Source organism: Cupressus sempervirens, chromosome 11, assembly GCF_028749045.1.
Source record: "Cupressus sempervirens isolate cs-2001-9-10 chromosome 11, ASM2874904v1, whole genome shotgun sequence".
Taxonomy (NCBI): domain Eukaryota; kingdom Viridiplantae; phylum Streptophyta; class Pinopsida; order Cupressales; family Cupressaceae; genus Cupressus; species Cupressus sempervirens.
Genome location: NC_143128.1, coordinates 635,252,803 through 635,277,665, shown reverse-complemented (window position 1 = coordinate 635,277,665; position 24,863 = coordinate 635,252,803). Strand labels below are relative to the sequence as shown.

Here is a 24,863-nt window from a genome sequence, read left to right as displayed (position 1 = left end):
GATGATTCCTCTCTTGAAGAGGACTTCGATTCAATATTATATTGTGAAGGAGAGTCATCACCTTTTTCATGTTGCTTAGGATCCTTGTGTTGCTTGTTTCCCTTTCCTTTGGGATCCTTTGGAGAGGAGTCATTTGCAACTAATGCTTGATGCTTTAAAGGCTTCAATTAATCCATGTGTGTGAACTTTTCTTGTTCCCTTGTGAGTTGAGCTGCAAATTCATCAAGAGAAGGAATTTTGAATGCACTACCAAGAGCATCCATAGTAGTATAGAATGTGGAAACAAAGATTGAATATTCAAGACCTAGCTTGGAAAGAATAGATAATATCAATTGCTCATCATCTTTAGTAATGCCACAATTAGAAAGTTCCAATCTAATGGAACTAAACCTAGAGAAAAAGTCTTGAATATTGTCAAAATCACATGGACTTAGACCTATAAGCTCATTCTCCAATTTGAATTTTCTTATTCTATCAGGTTTACCAAAGATTCCTTCCAATGTAGTCCAGGCATCATGAGGATGTGTGTAGGATGCAATATGATATGGAAAATCATCAGAGATGGTAGATCTAAGAGAGCCAAGTGCTTTATCCCTTCTATCAAACTATTTCATTCTTTCTACAACACTTGTAGCTAGTTCTAGATCCTATCCAAGAATCATTCTGAGCAATCCAATACTGATCAATTGATTAGAAATTGCTTGTTTCCATTCATGATAGTTATATGGAGTGAATAATGGAACTTTTGAGAAATCCATAATGAAATCAAATGATGACTAAAATCAATTGATAACTCCTTCAAATTACTAATTCAATCAAGAAAATTGCAATCCAAGTATTCACCAAGTGCAAATATAGCCAAGAAAACCTATTTCTAAAAGTGATATGCCCACTTCAAATCACTAAAATCTAATTATAGATTTGGAAAGTAGAGGAAAATTCATGCACCTTCAAAAAAAATTGCACGTAAAAATGTTACCGAATGTGCCCAAATAGAGCCTTGAAAGTTGCAAAAAATGAGATTTATAATTTTTAGAAAAATTCAGAGATAGAGATCCAAAATCACCTACACCACTATGCAGATCATGAAATTCTACCCCAAAATTTAAAAAAATTGCTTGGAAAAAGGAGTCTGTATGAGAGAGATATTACTGTTTGAAAATAGCCTCTGAAATTATTATTTTTTGAAACGCTATTGTCACACCTTCAAAAATCAAATGGCTCTAGATTTGGCCTTAGATGTCTAATTTGGATGAAAAAAAAAATTGATTTAGGGGGTTTTGAACCTCCTCTATATGATGCCAACCTCTAATTTGCTCCAACAAGCTCCAATTTTCACCTGCAATAGAAGGTCACAAAATAGGACTCATGAAATCTCCTCCAAATTGTGATGTCCAAATTTCCAATGCTACACCAATAATAAGCCAAGCCAAGATTGCACTTCTTGAGAAGAGGTCTTCACACCATGAGAGCTCTGATACCATGTTAGAATTTTAGGTGACTCTACAATACCCCCAGGATCAAATAAAAGATCAAGATAAGTTCCACAAGAGATTGGCAAGAATTTTGCATGAAGATGCAAGAATGCTATTATTGATAATGGACTTGATTGACATACAATGGATTAATTTGAAATGTACATAATAGGCCTCCTTATATAGGAGAGGTGATAAGAGACAATGATAAGGAGAAGATAAGCTATCACCCACACAAGGTGGAATTGCATGTCCACAAAAGGTGGATCATCCTCCATTATGTAATGAAGTATGTGTGATGATGAGAATGATAATGTGATATGTGCACTAAAGGTGGAATGAGATAACAACTATGACCACCTAGAGTTGGATTCTCCTACACCATGTGTTTAATTGAGGTGCAAACTCACAAGTGTCTCAATCACAAACTACTATCCAATGCATTATCTTAAGTAAGCTTAAGTAAGTGTAATTATTGAATATTTAATTACACCAACAAGAACATATAACACACATAATGACCTAGTAGGACTCCCTAGGTCCCTTTAAGACATACACGTATCCTAATTACCTATATGTGTACTGAAAGTGTTTTGAATTCTCTCTCTCTCTCTCTCTCTCTCAGAGAGGGAGATCAATAGGGAGGGAGGGAGAGATCTCTTAGAAAGATAGACAGAAGGAGGGTGAGAGGCAGAGGGAGGGGTAGGGACAAGGAGGGAGAGATCTCTTAGAGAAATAGACAAAAGGAGGGGGAGAGAGAGAGGGAGGGGTAGGGGCAATGAGGGAGAGATCTCTTAGAGAAATAGATAGAAGGAGGGCGAGCAGGAGAGGGAGAGGGTCAGGTAGGCGCAGGGATGAAGGGATTGTTCAAAACAGATTAGTATTCTAACTTCCCTATTCATTGCAAGTTTGGGCAATAACGACTACCTATTTAAGACCTTGATTGATTGAAATGGATGACAACTATAATTTTTATGTATGAGGATTTTTTTACGTGCAACATGTTGTAAATCTTATCAAGATATTTCTAGAGCTTTTTGAATGGTGCCAATTTCACTCTAGATGTGAAAGTTATGAATTCCAAAGAAGAACCTTTTTTATTTCTTCATAACCCTATCAGGTTTTGGAGAATTAAAAATAATTTTTTTTCTTCTCCATAATCCAATCATGTTATAGATAATTTGAGAGGAAAAGGGATATATATATATATATATATATATATATATATATATATATATATATATATATATATATATATATATATATATATATATATATATATATATATATATATATATATATATATATTGTATTTCTTCAACATGTCCATTGTACACCAACACAATAGATAATTCAAGAATTATAAAATAAAATAATTTAAATAGCATTAAATAAGACTTATAAAATACAAAGATTTAAACAAGAGCTCTGATAGAACTTTAGTCCTTGCCTATATTGTGTAACGCCCTACCAAGGGATCCAAAAGAATTAACCTTTAGAAAGTTTCACTAAGTTTGGTAGCATTTTTTTTTTTGAAACATGAGAACTAAACCTTACACATAATAGTGGAAGCAATAACAAGCATTCAACTGAAAGTAAACATAAACATACATAACATGATTACATTCTTTAAGGATCCCTTAATGTTGAATCACCATTAAATTAACTAATATTGATTCCATCTGATACCACCTCCATATGAAATAATAATGAAAAGTCCAACGTTCTTAAACAATATACTTTGTTCCAAATGTCCCATAGTAAATTACATTTTAGAATGCTCAATCATCCACTGTACATGTCATAGGGTATGAAAGACATAAAAGAATATACATGCGCTAAATAAAGTACATCATCCTTTTCTAATCCATGATGCAAGTACAATAAAGTAAATGACATCAAATACCATACATGATACATCATCATAGAAGATATAAACATCCATCGTAAAAGATAACCATATATCATCAAACATAATTATCTAAGTGCACGGTCCTCCCAACCGTAAATAGCATCATTAGACCATCGTGGGTCCTAGCCATCCCTCCGTGTGTAACATTCAAAATCACTGAAGAGATCAACAATATTATCATAGTAGGAATGCCACTCCTAAAACATACTACATCATATGCAGAAAAAAATCTAACATACTACAACATTTGTATAGGAAATCTAATCATGCAAAGTAAAGCATAAGACAAGTAAATAGCAACATCTAACATATGCTAATCATCAATATAAGGATATGTGTCCACCATCATAATCCATGAACAGAATGAAGATAGATGCCAACAAAGAATGCATCAGCCACAGTGTCTCAGATGGATCTTAAATGGTAAGAGTGGAGAAGCACTACCACCTAACCTGGTGGAACCTAAATGGTCCACTCCCACCGTGTTGAGGAGATAATCTCAAGTCCCAAATAAGATATCAAATCACATAGCACAAATACTCTCTAAGTCCAGGAATCCTAAAAGTATACTAACTCAAAGGTTCCAACCACAAAATCGACATCTAATCCCAGAGGCACAACAAAGACATGTAGGAAACCTACTATGTAAGTGAGAAAGTGTCATCACACGGATCACGCTAGAGTTACCCTGGTAGTCTCTCTATAGACCCCATCCCCCTAGTGATCCCTATGTGGCCACTAGTATCCTCTCATACTGACAAGGCATACTACGGACTGCAAGGTCGCAACCAAGCGTTCTCTCTACTCCCATCCTAGTCTATACTAGCACTCGAGGCATGGGTGAGAACAAACAATTATCTTATTAAGTTCATTTAAGTCAGTATTAAGTGTAATGTTTTCACTTATTAAACAACTTACAATGAGTTACCCTGGTAGCCACTTAGGGCCCCGACCCCCATTGCAAGCCACTTCCCGACACTACAAGTAGATAGCCTACCCTAAGCTCATGGAATCATAAATCAAAAAATCACCACAGTCCTATACAAGTGATTGGAAAAATACCAAAAGATAATCCACAATAAAAGCATCAAATCTCCATGAGCAACTGAAAAGCATCCATTGATAATCATGACCACAACAGTTCTCTATTGGCAACTGAAGGTATCAATGATAATCACAATATCCCTTGGTTCTCAACAAGCAACCAAAAAGACGTATCAACAAATAATACTGATCGAAGACTCCAAAATGGTCGAGTCAAAACATTCACAACATAACATCATCAAGATCAGATAAACACTTCAGTCCTATCAAAGTGATTGGAAAGTAATCCAAATACAACTGATCGATAACTCATAAATGGTTACATAAGTCGCAGCTTACACAAGAAGATTGGAAGCAATATCAATCAGTAAACCACATACACCAGAGAACATGCCATCTCATAACCATGGTTGGGTTTTAAAAGATCGAGATCAAAAGACATCATCATGACATCATAATCATAAACCCTGAGCCTTTGGTAGATGTCCTATAACTGGTCAACCAACTAGTATATATATATATATATATATATATATATATATATATATATATATATATATATATATATATATATATATATATGTACATTTAAAACCCTAGTCCCATAGATTCCTTAGATCTATGCATATGGAATTTTCTTATATAGGAATTTAATTACCATTGACAAGAATGCATACAACCAATATATTCAACACATGAAATCCTTAGAAAGCATTCAGAAGACATGAAGAAGACAGGAAGTGCAAGAAGCAAAATATCATATGCAAAAATCACAAGTGTCTACCTAGACACTGATGCTAAATCACTTCTCTTTAGAATCTTCAGAGCAAGCTCCTTCCTTCTCCAACGTTCTTGGGTCCTCCAAAACACGCTCTCCCCGAGCTTCTAGGAGTGCCTGAATATAAAGAACTCTCAGGAAGCACCTAGAATGTCTCTAGAAACAACCAGAAGATGAGATAAGCATTGACAACTAAGCACAAACTTTTTCCAACCTTCTAGATGAGTCACAAGGTTGCAGACACCATGTGCTTAATTTGTGCGCTAACTCCTGTGTTGTAGATATACGTGCATTCAAGAGGTGCACTTACTCCTAGAAAGACTTATAACTTTTATTTTAATTCTTTTATCATTTCTATTATTATTATTTATTTATTATTATCTTTATTATTATGATTAATTTTAATTTCTTTTATTTAATTCTTTTACTCAATTAATTTCCCATTTAATTAATTAAAATCAAAATATCAAAATATCATAACATTATATTAATTTTTCCAAAATAATTAAATCTTTTTAATTTTAGACTTAATTAATAGAAAATTCACCAAAGACCTCCAAAATAAAATATGAAAACCCATCATAGAACAATCCACACTAAATCAATCTAAGGGTTTAAAATCATGAATTACGTCATCCGACGCATTTGGTGGGTAAGACATCTTAGATACTTGCCCTACCTCTCTAGGACAAATGGTTTAAGGGTTTAGGATTTGGACTTGAGAATTTATCTCCCTTCTCTTACCATTGAGACAGTGCAATAGTGTACACTCATCTTGGCAATTCAGAGAAGTCGATACCTGGTACCTACAACTTGCATAAAATCCATATATATATATATATATATATATATGCTAAGCTAAACAAGCAATGGTAGGAAGTGGTGCATTGTGTAGATCTCAACTAGAAGGTGACTACGACTCCCTTCTTTAACCGTATCAGAAACGCCATATAATAAGAGAACAAGCACACACACCATACACATGCAAGTATTGGGTAAGTATCCATAAGAAAACACATGTGATAATAAACCATCTAACTAATCATCATCAATAACTAGAAATAATGTAATAATCATCATGCATATATGAAATGTAGAGTCTAAGTAATCTCATCACATATCAACTGAATCCATAGCACAATATCTCATAGTCTCAAAACAATGCTACTAACCATCAACATAAAACTAGTCTAACAGGGTTTGCCCATGATAGCAACAATGTATCTAGAAAAATGTGAACGAGGGCAGGCACTACATATTGTAAGAAGTAGAACGTAGATTGAACTATCACAATTCAAGAGGTAGAAGTGATCCTTAGCGGAATACAAAATTATATAGTGAAATGACCATCAAGATCCCAATTCACAAGGGATATAGATTTTCTTGAAAATCAAAATGTTTGCAATAGAAGCTAAAGTATTTTACCCTTGTTCAAGAACAGGATCTTTAGAAACTTAGAATACCGAAATATCAAGAGAGCAATAGAATAGAAAATATAAGTAATATAATATATTACATAAAATGTATGAAGCTAAATTTGTATAATACAAACCATAATAAAAATAAAGGAATATTCTAGATCACTCTTTAAATATTCTATTTAAAATATTTTTTTCTCAAACAATATAATTATAATAATTTTTACAATAATAAAACTAATATTAAAAATTTTATCTATATGTACAAAAATTTATTGAATTGTACTCTACATTAATTTTAGGAAAATAACAATTATTTTAGTTTTCAATGTAATTTATAAAAAAAAATTAACACATTAGAAAATCTTAATTTTAATTTTAAAACCTAATTTATATTTGTTTATAATATAATGTACATTATAAAATTTTTTTAATAGTAATAATAATATTATTAAAGTACTAATCAAAATTATTTTAATAACCTATAGTCATAAACAATTTACTTCAATTTATAAATTCTCTGTAGCTTACATTAATCTACCATATCTATTTATTTAGATAATGAATCAAGAACTTTTAGAATGACATTTTAATTTGCATATGTGAAATTCAAAGAAAAATCATTCTAAAGAATTTGGCATCACTCGGTAAAGAGATTGTAAAACTAATGTGACAGTAAAATGTTTTTGACAGTCTAATAAATATATTCTTATTATTGAACCGTTTTCATCTAATTTTTTATTTAAAAAAATATATAACTCATAGCAAAACTAGTTTCAGCCAATAAGAAAAAACAAAAAAAGGTGTGAGAATTTGATTTTAAAAATATTGCCATCTAAACTATAGAATTGAACTTTAGAATTCAAAATTTTATTTGTTATAACAATTAATTAAGGGTGTGTAATTAGGGACTAAAGCTTGTCTAAGTAGCAGATGGGAGGGTGAATTGAGCAATTTAGACTAGGTTGGTCTTGTTTTATGGAAAATTTGACTATGCCTTTGATATAAGTACCAAAAGTTTGTGAAATATACAAGGAATTGCAAATGGTGGTAGATTACTCTAGAAAATAAAATGTTGGTTGTGGTTCATCTGCAAGCATTCCAAATCTAGTCCTCTCAGCCTTTGTGCAATTACATCTTGATTTCAATAATGAATTTTGGACGTTTATGTTAATTTGGTTGTTTGGCACTCCTTTTTTTAATCTTGAAATGCTGGCCTTTAAAAATTAAAACCCTCATATTTTTAAATGCAAATGTCCTATTTCTTAATCCTGCAATATCTCAAAATATGTTGTTAAAATGTTCCACCAAAAAATGTTTCATTTTCCAAATAGACCTAATCAGGAAATTATGATCATATAAATATATTCATCTATTCATCATTTAAGAGATGGAGCATCGCAGGTGGGAGCATCTATTGCATTGAGTACAAATACTTCAAAACTTTGCTGGAGAGATGACATATCCTTGATCACAAGGCAATGAAATTTAATACAAAGATTGAAAATTTGTAAATGTTTTGGAACAACAATTTTGCTATAAACGAGCCCAAATTTCACAACCCTAATTTTTCTCTGTGAAAGAGAAAGAAGCATAGAGATTTGGTGAATTTTAAGTGGAGACAACCCTATAAAAAAGGGCTGTGGACATGTGTCGGGTTGCACAGTTAGAGAGCTATAAAATACCATGCCAACTTGGAGCAATTCCTCTCCATTATTTCTAAGTCTTAAGGCTTTTTCAACAGTTGCAAGTGCTGTTGAGATGAAAAAAAACTTGTGCAAGGGGTAAGGACATCTACAACCTAGGATGTGCTACTGTTTTTCTCCCTACGTTTACTCTTAATTTGGTTTAGCGATGAAGATTTGTAAACCACACACTTGCAAAAAGGAGGAGCACAATGTAAGCACTGACAATCTAATTAATTCATAGTTATCTTTTCACTTTATTTTTTTTATTTTTTTATTTTCCGAAATAAGATTTAACCCCAGCAAATTTGGTTCTAGCGAATAAGAAAACAGTAATTATCTTTCATAAATTTATTTTATAAATACAATCATCCAAACTTTAGACTTCTAATAATCTGTTTTCTGTCCAAATTAATTGAAGGGATGCAATGAAAACATTAATTCTAATAACATTAAAGAAAACTCCCAAATTTAGTTTGCCACGCATGAAGGCCAAAGAAAAGTTTAAAATAGAAAAGGCTATTTATCCTATCGTGCGCACCTAAAGTGACGTTGCCAAACATACACTTTTTGTGGGCTTTATATGGACCACGTCATGCAAAGTCTCACGCAATAATAATGATGGCAAAAAAAATTTCTACATCTGCTCAAGGTAGGTAAGAAGAAAACTGTAAGTCGTTGCCAATTATTCCACACATCTCAAAACTCTAACCCGTACACTACCTATGTTGAACTCGCACTTCTGGAGATTTACCCTTTTATAGAAAATATTTGCTATTAAAATATGAAATATTTCCAAATTAGTGGTGCACAAGTCTTTTAAAAAAAATAAAAACCAGAAAAGAATCTCCACGGACGTGTTAAAATTGAAGCCCTTTGAATAAAGCAAACAACAAATGAATTTTGAATGAGGGAGTTCTGCTACCTTCCTTGATTATCAACAATGATTTTTGACTTTTTTCCTTCAGCTCTCTCATCCTGATGATGGATCACAGAGTGTGATCCGAAACGATGATGCAAAAAATTGTAACACAATCTACCCAGAAAACACAGCTAAGGACTAACTGTATCGACACGACATTAGAAAAACAATATCTTCAAATTATTCAATGGCAGGATATATAATTTGTGACTTTTGTGGACAACATTTGTTTTAAGCTTACATTCCCATACACTAAAGTTTATTTCAGCCCTTTCAAAAAGCTTTCATGAAACGCTGGAATCCTATGAAGACAGACAAATCCTACTCATTCATCAACATTTGCTGGTAAACACAACACGAGTCCTTTTAATCCTTGAGTACCACAATCCCAAGAAGGGACATCAGATGTAATGAAACACATGCAATGATAACACTTACAATCCAAACACTCCTTCGATGCACTTGTCTTGGTGTCGGCGTGTATTCCTTCAAATTGCTCCTTTCTGCAAAGTATTTCCCCTGCAATTCCAAAACCTTATTGCGGCCATTACATCTGTTGTAACGCAGAGATCTCTCCAAGATCCTCAAACCTTTGCTTCCATTAACATCGTCTCCGCTCATGTCTTCCAAACGGATGCTAAGCTCAGTCATCTTCAAACTGCTTTCACCACCGGCAGCTAAAACTCTGTATTTCATTTCAAGTATACATTTTACGACCTTGCAAGGCAATATATCTACGGCGGGCAATAAGCTGCCAAATTGCACATTATATTTCACGTTTCTCTGCTCAGCCAAGGGTCTCCAACTTGAAAGATTTGCAGCTTCCCCTGTTCTCTTGTTTATTACAATCCAACTCAACTTCATATTTTCCATCAAGTGCCTCCAGATTTCGCCCCCTCTAGTCCCCACCTCATCAGCAGACATAATTGTAGGCAAACCACCTTCTTCATGAGTGTGAAGCTTAATGATGTCAATCAGGAAAGGAGATTGAAGATACCAATCTGGACAATCGCCTGCATATGGAACCCCCCACACGATCTTGGAAAAGATCGGCTTGTTCTCATATTGCACATCCACAACCCACATGAGATCTGAAGAAGCTGGATCAACATGGTCATAGAATGTGGAATCACATTGAATGGCCTCATCGGGATCTTTAATAACAGAGAAACAGCTTGCATAGAATTTTCTGAAGCCACCGGGTGAAGAAGAGATGAGATGTTTGAGGTGTGGGTTTTGTGTGGAAGGCCAGCGAGTGGAACATGCCTCTTCCCACAAACTCTCCTGACTTGCAATGGAGGAAAAGCGTCGAGAAACACAGGCCGCTTTTGCAAGGGTTTTGCTATCCACACGACCTAAGATTTCTGTGAGAACACCCCCGTCCAGAGACATCATTTAATGAAATAGGGCCTCTGGCTCCCAGTTTTTAAAAATTTTATTTGTTTCTGAGAGTAGATTTGGGCCTACAGAGAAAATTGGAGGAAAAACGTGGAGAAACACAGGCCGCTTTTGCAAGGGTTTTGCTATCCACACGACCTAAGATTTGTGTGAGAACATCGCCGTCCAGAGACATGATTTAATGGAATAGTGCCTCTGGCCCCCAGTTCTTTAATTTTTAATTTGTTTATGAGATCTTTGTCAAAAGATCTGGGTCTCTCTCTCTATATATACTTTTTTTCACAGTGAATATTTGGAAATAAAGGGCAGTTTTGAAAAAATAAAAATAAAAAATATCCTTGGTATGGTTTTCGATTTTCGTGGCTGCATAGGCACGACCTGCTCTCACCGACCTCCATTTATTTATGTGCTGATTGTTACAATGTGTTTGACTTTCCGGTTTTTCCTTGGCCAGATGCAGTCAATTCATTTCAGATATGGGATCATTGATGAGATTGTTTGGTAAAACAGGGTTTAATCTGGGACGCAAGGAGGAAACCAAATCCCCATCGACGTGTTAAAATCCAAGTCTAAATTGTACTATCTTTTTGGAATGATCAGTTAGGTATAAATCAGAATAGAATGATGAAGATTAGCTCATAGTCCTTCATGTCCACGTAAAATCAAATTCATTGAATATAAAATAAATTGGATTTCACTATATGAAATCAAATTTCTGTCAAAGTCAAGTTGTACTGCTTTCAAATTTTCAATGGAAAAATGTGTCCACTAAATAAATTTTTAGGAGTGCATGACATCATGTTGATAGAAAATATAAGGTGGAAAGAGGTGAGAGTGGCTATTTGGTCATTTCCTTTCTTATAGCTTATTAGTACCTGTCCTTAAGATAGGAGACTATAGTTTTCATATGTTTCTTTCTAATTAACCTACCTAAAAAATTGTGTATGAGAAACACTTAACTTATAGTTTTGTTTGTCTAATTATATTAAACAAAGTTTTGTAATGTTATTTCTATTTTTTGATTGGTAGAAACTATTTTTCTTGGTGGCATTTTCCCTTTTTTCAGACAAGAAATTCCTCAAATTTGTATGTAGACTCATGTAGCATTGGGAAAACATTTCACGTGGATCATTTATGCTTCCACATTTGGCACACATATATGGTAGGTGGAAGTTCTTAGATTTTTCTCATAAAAATAAAACAAAAATTCACAGCTTCTTACAGTGCCGCTCAATCATCTTGGCTAGAAAACAAATAATTCGGGTTTGAAACATTGTTTTTGCATTGCAGGCATGTAGTTTAAACTTTTAGAAAATAATGGAAAAATCTTAACTTTGTCATGACTCGATCGACAGAGCTATTGCTACTTCTGCTCCTCCCACTTCATTGACAATAATTGTAGTGCTTCCATGCAACAAGAGAAAAGAGATGGAGTTGTCTACTTCTAGGGTTACAGAGAGGAGCACTGGCCAAATCGTGCCATTGATATGTTGCTATTGAAATTCAAAGATGTGTGTTACAATTCACACAGAGGGTGCCTCTTAGGGAAGACTCATTAGGGAAAAATTATAGCTAATGTGAATGATGCTTGTAGCAAAAATTATAGTGGGGTTTAGTGCAAATATAAAGTGAAGAGGTTAGGGATTTATTTCAATTTTGTTTTTTTGTGAGTTTGTTTTCCATTTGATTCTAAATTGCATTTTTTCAGAAAAACATGTATAATGATTTGACTAAAAGATTTGGGAAGAGAGATTTCTCAAACTATAGGGAATCCCAAATTTATAGGTAAATTTGTAAATAAGATATAATTATTGATGTTAAACAAAGTTAAGATGTAAAAAGATGGGAAGCTCTGTAACGCCCCGCTCGGGAACCCAAGAGAAATAAACCTAACATGTTACAATGTTTATTGAACTATTTTTTTTGAAGTTTAAACAACATCAAGATAACATTAATGCGGAAGCAACATGAACATACACATCAAATACACATAATCAATTACAGATCTAGTTTCAATTCCTCAAGAGTTCCTTTACGTTGAGTCACATTTAATAATTTTAAATTAATTAGTTTAAGTTCCAAGTACAATGTCTCAAGATCATCAAGAAATAACAGATACATAATTGCATAAGCAAAGCATAAGTATAACTAATACAATGAAAGTACATCCAATAAATAACATCCACTGCACATGTCGCAGGGTATGTGAGAATAGATACAATACATCATGATACATGATAACGTATATACATCATCTGAAAAGAAGTCTCTAAGATAAGAAATAAGAATGATAAAGGTACATCTTCTGCAACGAACATCCAACAGCTAGCAATGTGAAGGGAACCCAAATGGTAAGAAGGCACTACCTCCCGACCGCATGGTTACCTAGTCAGGCTTCCACTCCCATCGTGCAGGGAAGATAATGAACGATCCTCAAGCGACAAATCAAACATAAAACATTCCTAGGCAAGGTACCCCTAATAGCCAAAACTACCTCAAAGGTGAGACATGCTACTTAAGAAGATAAAATAATCCAAAGAGAAAGAACACTCAATCCAATACCGACACCTCATAATCAAACATCAATCATAAACCAAGTATAAACCAAATACCAAAATCACAAGATAAAGTCAACAAAAGACAATCACCTCAAGTCAAAAGCCACATGTCAAAAGTACATCATCCATGAATCACCAATCATCATCAATGAAAGTAAATAACCATAATAAACACATCCGACAATAGATACACCACCAGAGGTACACAAAAATCTACAGAGGAGACTCAGGCTACATACTAGGGAGTGTCATCACATGGTTGCTTGAGTTACCCTGGACTGATCTCTAAATAGACCCTGGACCCTCAAGCGTTGAGTTACCCTGGACTGGTTACTCTAAACTCTGGACCCTCAACATCACACATATGGAAACTAGAAAGCCCTCTCAAGAAGATGAGGCACTCATATCATTCCCATCCTCAGTCTATACAAGCACTCAAGGCATGGGTGGAACAAATATCTCTAACTTATCTTTTTAGTGTGTTTCCCCCCAAAAGTTTTAATTACTAGATTATCACTTATTACATAACTTGCATTAGGTTACCCTGGCACTGACCACTTTGGGTCCCGGACCCCTATGCAAGCCACTCCCAAGTCATGTACCTAGACAACCTTTCCTAAGCACATAAAAACACAGTTGTGTCCCATACCACAACACTTATAATGATCAAACTCAGTTCTTTAAGAGGCAACCTAATAATAAGATGGTTCTCTCATCCAAGAACACATAAAAGCTCCACAAGACAAGCCTCATAAATATAATCTCAATTTGAATCACAAAACTCATCATAACAACTAGCCACATAAATAGTATCAAAGAAATTCGACAAAGCCTCTGGTGTACATCCTAGACTGGTCAAGATCTAAACAACCCCAAAATCCAAAAGCATAGATAGTACAAGCAAACAGTATAATTTCATAGTTTGGGTTTGATTTGAAAGGACACAATAAGTAAAGTTTTAGTTTTTCAATGTTTGTGTTCATGTAACTAATCTCATAGTTCAATTGATTGATAATATACTTTTGAGTTAATCTGAGGTTTCCATTTCTAGTTGAACATATGTTTTAATCAGATAAAACCCATAGTTCACCTTTGCAAAAATATCTTGTTCCTATATCCAAATGAAACACACAATTACCCATAATTGATTTCAAGTTAAGTCCCCAAAACAACCCAAAGGTAATAATTAAATTGTCAATAATACTACAATTTTATTACAAATTAATATTACAATAATTAACTAAAACTTATAACTTAGTTAAACAACTTTCGTTATTAACTAATTCTAATTAAATTATATTTAATTAGGTTAATAAATATCCATATCAAATTTTAATCTCATGATTATAAATCACTTTGATAATAATTTAATTAAGATTTAAATTAAACATTATCATAATTTAAATCAATTAATTATATTAATAATAATAATTTATTACAACATAATTTAAATGATTAATAATAATAAATCGTTAACATTTTATAAATGAAAAACTAATTAATAGTTAACACATATTAAATAACATTTAAATTTTAATAAAAACATATACTAATACTAATTAACAAATATATATATTATAAAAACTATGATTAAAACTTTATTTAAAACTTTCTAAATGCCAAACAATCTGCAAGGGATTTTAAATTGGTGTAGGGCTTAATAAAGCCACTGGCCAAGATGCCCTGTGGCCACTTTACTGCCCCCCCCCCCTGATCGCAGTACCCTGCGACTTCACAGTGCAGGTACATGTGAATGTCGCCGGTCGAATAGGTAAGTGGGGGTAAGTTAGTTTAATTTAATTTTATTTATTTATTTTATTTTTGTATTAAGTTTTCCTTTTTGCCTTTCCCCCCATAGAATAACTCACATCATTTTATTTTTAGATTTATATAAACTTTAATCATAATTTATGTATTAACACTCTTTTTTTAATATATGTATTTTAAAATTTTAATTTATTTAAATTGTGACAAAATAACCATCTATATATATATATATATATATATATATATATATATATTTTTTAATAAAAATTTAATCCAAAACAATGCCCCCATCAATTATATAATTTATTTATTTATTTTATTTTTAAATAAATGATTGCCATTTAAATTTGGTAGGAGAAATTAAGTTGAACCAATCTAATTTTCAATCTACGATCAAATCCTTTCCAAGTTTAAATTTCTCAATCAAGAACAAATATTTTCATACCAGAAAAAAACAACAATTGCAAAAGACACGGAGCAGACAAAAGTTTGAAGAGCAAAACTACTATACAACTAAACCACGAGATCCTACCTAGATCAGATGCTAGACAGTGGCAGCTAGATAAAGATTCCTACTGCAAGCGAAATCCTTCAAGCTACGAAAAAACTTCCCTTCTTTTCCAAATCCTTTGATTTTCTCTTCAAACCTGTGTGTGCCCTGAAATCTGTCTGTGCAATAATGAACCGAAAAACCCCTAATATAGAATCTAATTACCTTTTAGGTTTTCTATCACCACCACTTCTAAAATTATAATTATTTTATTTAATTAATTCTTTCATGCACAATTAATTTTCTTTTTAATTAAGATATTATTTTACTATTCCTTTCATGCACGTTAAGTGAATCATTAAATTACTTTATTTAATCTTTCCACTAGACTTCACTTTTAAGATTAATTTATTAACTTTTAAAAGCTCATGCGCACATTATTAAAATATCTTTATTCGAGTTCACATGTTTTTTTATCTTTTAATTAATTTTCTATATTTTAAACTCATACACACATCATGCAAACTTAAATCTTTTATTCATAAATTAATATCTTTTCACTTTTAATATATTTTTGAACGTTTAATTTGATAAATATTTATTAACTTAAACAACAATAATATTTAGCATTTATTTAAAAATGAGCTCTAAATATATTATTATTAAATTAAATAAATATTATCACGTTCTAAATTTAATCTTAAAATTTTTATCTTCAATTTAATTCTTTATATTTAATTAATTTCTCAATTAATTAAATAAAATTAAATATTAAAATGTCATAATAATCTTCATTAAATTAAATCATTAATTTAATCTTTTAATTATACTTAATTAATAGAAATTCATCAAAAACTCACAAAACAACATACACACAAAATACTCACGGGTTTAAAAAGGGTAGACAGTCTGTTACGAGTCCTCCTTGCAGGACAAGTATTATAGGCTTATGGCTAGGATTGGACCTGATCATTATCTCCCCATTCTCACCATTTGAGTATTGTAATAGGGCACGCTCATCCTGGCAATTCAGGAAAGTTGATGCCTGGTACCTGCATCTTGCATAAAAGATGAGCATGTACATATATATAATATATCTAAACTAAACAGACAATGGCGGGGAGTGGTTCATCGTGTAGATCCCGACTAGCAGGTGACTACGACTCCCTCCCTTAACCACATCAAACACTTCAGACAGAAAGATAAAATAAACACGCGCACCATACACATGCAAGTATGGGGTAAGTATCATCAAATGCGTACATATAATAATGCATCTCTATCAATACAACATAATCATCATTAAAGACATCATGTTAACATTTTTATGAAAGAAACCACATTTACTAACTAGGATCATCGAAATATCATTAACAACACATGAATGAAATCAACTAAGCAATAATAACTGATACATTTGTAATCAAAGTCATGAAATAATATCATAATATTACAAATCTAGTATCTCTAAAACTAATCAAAGCATAAAATCAACCTAAAAGAATTTGACAATGATAACAGAAATGTGATCTAGGGGCAGGCACTACAAGCTCAAGTTTAAATCTAAGAAGAACCAATGTTTAAATTGTCTGTGAAATACAACATCCAAATCAGTGGTTGTATGGTACATTGGTTGAATGTGATTTGGATGAATTAGTAGTTCCTAGATTGAGTGTGATGACTTATACAAAGGCTAAGAAAAGGAACTAAGTAAATTTAATAGCTTATCTCCATATATGAGGTCATGTTTAATATTGCATAGGCATCTAAACAACATGATTTGATTTTGTTTAAAAAACATTTCTTTTACAATTTAATTCCTCTAGATGTTGAGGATTACATTGATCTTTTTGAAGTTTATGTTGGAAATGATTGAAAAGATCATGAATGAAGAATAATGGAACTGGTAAAGAATGTTTTCAATCATTGTTTTTTCATTGATGTCAAACTTGCTACTTGCAGGAATGGCAATTGCTTAAGTGATCCAATTACTATCAATTAGTTGATTGACAAGGAGGAGGCAATCAATAAGATGTAACTAGAGCACCTAGAGAAAGGTTGAAGTCATGATGTTTTAATGAAGTATAAGGATCAACTAAGCCATTGATGAAATAGTGTATTGATGACATGCTCTAAGACACAGGGAATGGACACACTAAGACACATCAAAGATGTAAGGTTTAACTAAGTTCATTTGTGAGTGTCGAGCAAGCTAGTTAAAGTCGAGCAAGTTCAACTTCAGTGTGTGTCGAGCAATCCTTCAGGTGCTGAGCATCAGAAAAAGGTAGTGGATGCCGAGAAAATTTCTTCAGATGCCGAGCAATCCTTCAGCTGCCAAGTGATTCAAGAAAATAGTAGAAGCTGAGCAATACATGAAAGCTTCAGGTGTCGAATAAAGCAAAAACTACAAAGGATGCCGAGCAATCAAGAACTAGATAGTGTTGAGCATCAGTAAATAGCAGTAGAAGCTGAGCAACCCAGTTAATGTTGAGCATCAGTAAACCAATGATGTCGAGTTGCTGCATTATTTGTTAAGTCAAAAAATTTTCCAGATCAGTAACGATAAGTTTGTTACATTTAATTTTGTGAATTAGTTGGATGATAAGGATGATGAGTAGATGTCACAAAATTTTATGTAAACCATGCAAACCAATTCAAGGTGAATGCTGATGGACTTATCATGAAGTTTCTGGAAGAAACAATTTGGAGGGAAAACAATATCGTTCTCTTAGATCAAATCAAATTAATGAGTGGGAAGATTTGAGTGGGAAATGAAGAACAAAACTTCTTTATAAGGAGTTACAGGTCAGAGATCAAAAGAGAAGAGGGAGTTGGTCATAAGTGTGGTCGTGTGAAGAAGCCAAGAAAAGGCTAGTGTGAAGTGTCAAGAAGAGGACACATTGAGGAGCAAGCATAGAGCATCAAGACTCTGAGTTGATCAAGTGACCATAGAGTGCATTGGCATAATGAAGGGAAGAACTCAAGGAGATAGATCTTGAAGGGTGGACAAGCTGTCAGCACTGCAAGGAAGAAAAGCCAAGCAAAGAAAATAACTGAAGAGTGCTCTGAAATTTGCAAGGTTAGAGTTGCAATCTTTATCAAGTCAAAACCTTTCTAATACTTTCTTACCATTGTATTAGACATTAAAATCCTACAGTGCTAGGTTAGCTTAATAGCTAGGTGGATAAGCCTCATGAAAAGGATAGAAGATCCCCAAGAGAAGGATAAGAGATCCTTAGGAGAAGGATAGGAGATCCTTAAAGAGGGATAAAAGATTCTTTTGAGAAGGTGACTATAAATCCCATGGACTTGGCTGGGCCTAACAGCTCTATGTAAATCCTTTAACAAGGTGACATTCTAAGTTGAATGTTCTTAAGTGCTCTAATAAGGTACACTCCTAACAGGGTGTAGAAATCCTTTAATAGGGTCACATCTGACAGTGTCTAAAGCCTTTAACAAGGCAAGCCTTTAATAGGGAAAACCATCAGAAGTGGTTGAAATTTATTGCGCAGTAATTTTGTGAGTATCATCCCCACCCTAGTTTTATCTTCTTATTCCTGGAGGGTTTCTAGGTCACCAAAATCCTTTGTGTTATGTGGTGATGCATGTTTACTTTTCATGATTGTTTAATGTTTAATTGCATGCATGATAATTTCAGTTATATGTCATTAAGGATTTGACAAGAAAGTAAAAAGGCTAGAAAGAAAAAATTTGTATTGGACATTATTGAACCTTGAATAACTGATTCACCCCCCCTCTCAATTATTCTAAAATAATTCTAACAATTGGTATCAGAGCCCATTGCTGATTTGTTTCAAGGTATTAGCAGCAAGAAGATCAAGATGTCCAAGAGAGAAGTTCCCAAGCTAAACAAAGACAACTTTGTTGCATGACAAATTCTGATGAAGTTGCATCTTGGACCAATAGGTGACTATGCATAGACCTCAATCACAGTTGATCATGTAGACCCTGCATGACCCTTAGTATAGAAGACATGAACAAGAAGAAGGAGCACAATCAAGCAATGTTAGATATTGCTTTAGCACTAAGCTATGTCGAGTATGATGACATCAAAGAATGTGATACTATACATTAGATGTGGAAAACATTATCAAACATCTATGGAGGAGATGATAATGTCAAGAAAGCCAAAAGAGAGAGCCTACTAGGAAAGTTTGATGACATGAAAATGGAAGGAGGAGAGAATGTTGCCTAATACAATGCAAGGATGAAAGAAGTGGTAAGTGCCATAAGAAGCCTAGGAGGATAGTTATCAAAAGAAATAGTATGTAGCAAATACTTGAGAACTTTGCTTCCTATCTATGCTATAAGAATATCAGCCATCCAAGAGCTAAGGTGTGTACCAGGCAACACATTGTCATTTGAAGGAATAATTGGAAGACTCACTGCCTTTGAGCTATCCAACTTTGACAAATACAAGCCAGAAAACTTTGAATCTACATTCAAAGCCAAGATGACAATAAAAGACAATGAGGAGGTGCAAACAAATAAAAAGAGTGGAAAAGGAAAGTATGTATCTAGTGACAGGAGCATTGATGAAGATGATGTAGACCAATTGGAGGCATTACTAGCAAGAAGATTTCATAGAGGAAGAAGCAAATTCAAAGGTAAGCTTCCAATCATTTGTTTCAATTGTAATGAAGTTGGTCACATTGCAGCTAGATGCACACAAAAGAAAAATTACAAGGATGGAGGCAACCTCAAGAACAAGAAAGAGGACAACAAGGACTATAGAGGTAAAGGAAAAAGATGCTACATTGTTGAAGAAGACTCTGACAAGAATGATGATGAAGTAGTCTATGTGGCTATGAAAGATGAATCAGATGAAGATGAAGCAATTGCCTTGGTAACCTACATGAACAAGAATAACAAATGGATCATAGACAGCAGATGCTCTCATCACATTACTGGAGATAAAAGTAAGTTCATTTCCTTTACTCAATATGAAGGAAGTAGTGTTAGATTTGGTAACAATGCACCATGTCAGATCAAAGGGAAAGGTAGTATCAAGCTTACTAAAGAGATCATGTGCTAATGCATACTATATTGAACACCTAAATTATAACTTGTTAAGTGTCTCCCAGTTAGGCAACATAGGATGCAAGGTTGAATTTGAAAATGGAGTTGCCAAGATCTATGATTCTCAAGGAAGTCTAATAGGAAAAGGTGACCAGGCTATGAGTAATTTGTTCTACCTAGACATGGAAGATGCTTCTTGTCTCATTGTTCAAACTGATGATGTATGGTTATGGCACAAGAGGCTATTTCATGTAAATTTTGACAATCTGATAAGCATCAGCAAAATGAAGAAAGTCAGAGGTCTACCAAAGTTGAAGAAGCCTGATAACACCATGTGCAAACAATGCCAACTAGGGAATATGACCAAGTCAACTTTCAAAAGCAAGGCTTATACTTCTAATGAAGTATTAGAGCTAGGTCATACTGATTTTTGTGGTCCTATTGAAGTGCAAAGCTATAAAGGTGACAGATACATAATGCTATTTGTAGATGACTATTCAAGGATGATGACAGTCATGTTTCTAAAACAAAAATTAGATGCATTCCAAAATTTTAAATGGTACTTGGCTAGAGTTGAGAAAGAGACTGGGAAGAGCCTAAAATGTCTCATATTTGATAGAGGAGGTGAATTCACATCAAGATAATTTGAAGAATTATGCAATGAAAGAGGAATCAAAAGGCAGACATCAACACTTTGGACTCCACCTAAAAATGGTATAGTAGAAAGAAGGAATAGATTAGTTATTGACTACACCAAGACCTTAATGATGGAGAAAAATGTTGCATTCAAGTACTGCAGAGAAGCTATAAGTACTACAGTCTACACACTCAACAGAGTTCAAGTCAAGAAAGGTACAAATGCAACACCCTTTGAATTATGGTATGGGCATTCTCCTAATGTAAAACATTTCAAAATATTTGGATGCAAATGTTGCATATATAAAGAGTGTAGAAATGAAAAGTTTGATGCAAAGAGTGAGGAAGGCAAATTTCTTGGTTATTCTACTAGAAGAAAAGCTTATAAGTGCTTGAATGTTAACACTAACAAAGTAGTAGAAAGCACAAATGTGAAATTTGATGAGCTTACAGAAGTTAAAAGTGTTGAGAACACCAAGAAAGTGGAAGAATACAAGACCCTTGTATACTTTTATGAAGGTATACCTAATAATGGTGAAGTTGCAACTCATAATGATAATCAGCAACAAAATCCAGTATTTGCCAAGTCACAGACAGTGAATGCTGAGTAGCAGACACATTTAGAAGCCGAACTACAGAATACAGAGAATGTTCATTTAGATTCTAAGAACTGTCAACATGAAGGAAATGAAGAAATATCTGATGAAAATACACATGAAGATTCAGATTCTAAAAGAGACAACATGTAAACAAGGAAAGAATCAGTATTGGCAAAGTATGTGAAAAGACATCATCCTACAAATCAAATTATTGGAAACAAAGAGGCAGGACAGAAGACAAGGAATAGACTCAGAAGTGAGACATGTCTGCTCAGCAAAACGGAACCAAAAATAGTAAGTGAAGCCATAAAAGATGATGACTGGTACAATGCTATGAAAGAAGAAATAGAAAAAATTGAAAAGAACAAGACATGGAACTTAGTCTCAAGACCATCTGACAACCAAGTGGGTGTTTAGAAATAAGTTAGATGAGAATGGTGAAATCACAAGGAACAAGGCAAGACTAGTTTGTAAAGGGTATGCACAAGAAGAAGGACTAGACTATGGAGAAATTTTTGCTCCAATTGCTAGAATGGAAGGAGTAAGGACCTTACTGGCATATGCAACCTTCAAAGGATTTAAAGTCTATCAAATGGATGTTAAGTTCGCATTTCTAAATGGTATACTTGAAGAGAAAGTCTACATAGAGCAACCAAAAAGATTTCTTGATGAAAATAACAAAAACAAGATATGCAAATTGCATAAGGCTCTATATGGATTAAAGCAAGCCCTTAGAGCTTGGTATGAGAGACTTCACAAGTATCTAGTGCAAATAGGATTTGAAAGAACTCATGATAATAGCAACATGTACATCAAATCAAAAGAAGGTAAGGATATCCTTGTATCTAAAATCTTTGTGGATGACATAATTTTTGGAGGAAAGGAAGTGCTTTGCAAAAGTTTTGCTGACAAAATGAAACATGAGTTTTAGGTGTCTATGTTTGGAGAAATCAAGTTCTTTGCTGGATTGAAAGTACATCAACTAAAACATGGTATATTCATGACTGAATTAAAGTACATCAAAGAGATGTTCAAGACGTTTTGATTGGAAGACTCCAAACCTATCAGCACACCAATGGCAATAGGACATAAGCTATCCAAAAATGATGAATCAAATGAAGTCAATCAAACAATGTACAAATACATGATTAAAAAACTACAATATGTTGTACATATTAGACCAAACATAGCGTTAGCAGTTGGAATAGTGGCTAGATTCTCTGCTAATCCTAGAGAAAATCATCTCATGGCAATAAAAAGGATAATGAGGTATCTCAAAGGAACTGATGATTTTGGCCTATACTACAAAAAGAATGAGAAGTTTGAGCTCAATGCATACACAGACGTAGATTGGTGAGGCAACATTGATGACAAGAAAAGCACAAGTGGAGGAGCATTATTCTTAGGTAAAAGGCTAGTTACTTGGACTAGCAAGAAACAAACATTCACATCTCAGTCCACTACAGCAGCAAAATATGTGGCAATAGCAGTCAATTGCGCAAACATTGTGTGGCTCAAACATCTATTGAAAGGAATGAAAGAAGAGGTACCCAAACCTGTGATACTGTATTGTGATAATACAAGTGCTATAAATATATCCAATAATCTGGTAATGCATGCAAAAACCAAGCATATTGCAATCAAATATCACTATGTCAGAGAATTGGTGGAAGACAAACACGTGAAGATGGAGTACATTTACACAAAGGAACAAATTGCAGATATCTTCACCAAACCATCTCCCAAGGATACTTATGAATATCTTAGAGGCAAGTTGGGGGTAATGCCCCTAACTGAAGTAGTCTAAAGTAACAAAGGAGCTATCCTACATCAAAAAAGAATAGATCATTGAAATATCATAAGAATGATGGAGAGGATATTAACAGGAGCAGAAACTCCAGATCAGTCATAAGCATGGTGATAGAGGGAGTAAACATGAGATGCAAAGCTTATATTTAGCATGTTGAAGATGCTACATCTTTGGCATTTATGTCAAAGAGGGAGATTTATAAGAAACTAATAAATAAAAGGTAAGATGAAGATGTATGAGAATGTATGAAAGGAGAGATGAAAGAGGGGGATTCATTTAAGAGATAAGAAACTGATCAGCAAGCAGCGATGAAGGATGCAGTAGTCAAGAGGGAGAAGCAAAACAAAGGATTCAGTTTGTATCAGCAAAAGAGGGAGACATGATAAAAAAAGGAAGATATGTAATGAAAACAAGTTTTCTATTTGGTATATAATTTTGGTGGTAACTAAGTTGATCACCTCAATAAATTGATCAGTTTGATTTGCCATCAATTCTCAAAGAGGGAGATTGTTGGAAATGATTGAAAAGATCATGAATGAAGAATAATGGAACTAGTAAAGAATGTTTTCAATTTTTTTTTTTCATTGATGTCAAACTTGCTACTTGCAAGAATGACAATTGCTTAAGTGATCCAAATACTATCAATTAGTTGATTGACAAGGAGGAGGCAATCAATAAGATTTAACTAGAACACCTAGAGAAAGGTTGAAGTTATGATGTTGTAATGAAGTATAAGGATCAGCTAAGTCATTGATGAAATAGTGTATTGATGACATACTCTAAGACACAGGGAATGGACACACTAAGACACATCAAACATGTAAGGTTTAACTAAGTTCATTTGTGAGTGTCGAGCAAGCTAGTTAAAGCTGAGCAAGTTCAACTTCAGTGTGTGCCGAGCAATCCTTCAGGTGCCAAGCATCAGAAAAAGGTAGTGGATGCCAAGCAATCCTTTAGGTGCCAAGCAATTCAAGAAAATAGTAGAAGCCAAGCAATACAGGAAAGCTTCAAGTGTTAAGTAAAGTAGAAACTACAGAGGATGCTGAGCAATCTAGAACTAGATAGTGCCAAGCATTAGTAAATAGCAGTAGAAGATGAGTAACCCAGTTAATGTTGAGCATCAGTAAACCAATGATGTCGAGTTGCTACATTATATTTTAAGTCAAAAGATTCGCTAGATCAGTAATGATAAGTTTTTTACATTGAATTTTTTGAATTAGTTGGATGATAAGGATGATGAGTAGATGTCATAGAATTTTATGTAAACCATGCAAACCAATTCAAGGAAAATGCTGATGGACTTATCATGAAGTTTCTGGAAGAAACAATTT

General features: G+C 33.6%; 1 protein-coding gene across 1 annotated transcript; it reads right to left on the bottom strand.

Moving 5' to 3' along the window:
* Nucleotides 1–9,392: 9,392 nt before the first annotated feature.
* LOC149531367 (putative F-box protein At2g36090) lies at nt 9,393–10,867 on the bottom strand. The gene has a single exon (XM_089810993.1). The coding sequence runs from the start codon at nt 10,627–10,629 to the stop codon at nt 9,601–9,603; it is 1,029 nt and encodes a 342-aa protein (XP_089667119.1). The 5' UTR covers nt 10,630–10,867; the 3' UTR covers nt 9,393–9,600.
* Between the last annotated feature and the right edge of the window lie 13,996 nt (nt 10,868–24,863).

Bases quoted from the DNA above. Each gene is read 5' to 3' on its own strand.
- LOC149531367 (XM_089810993.1), bottom strand. From the start codon at position 10,629: ATGATGTCTCTGGACGGGGGTGTTCTCACAGAAATCTTAGGTCGTGTG.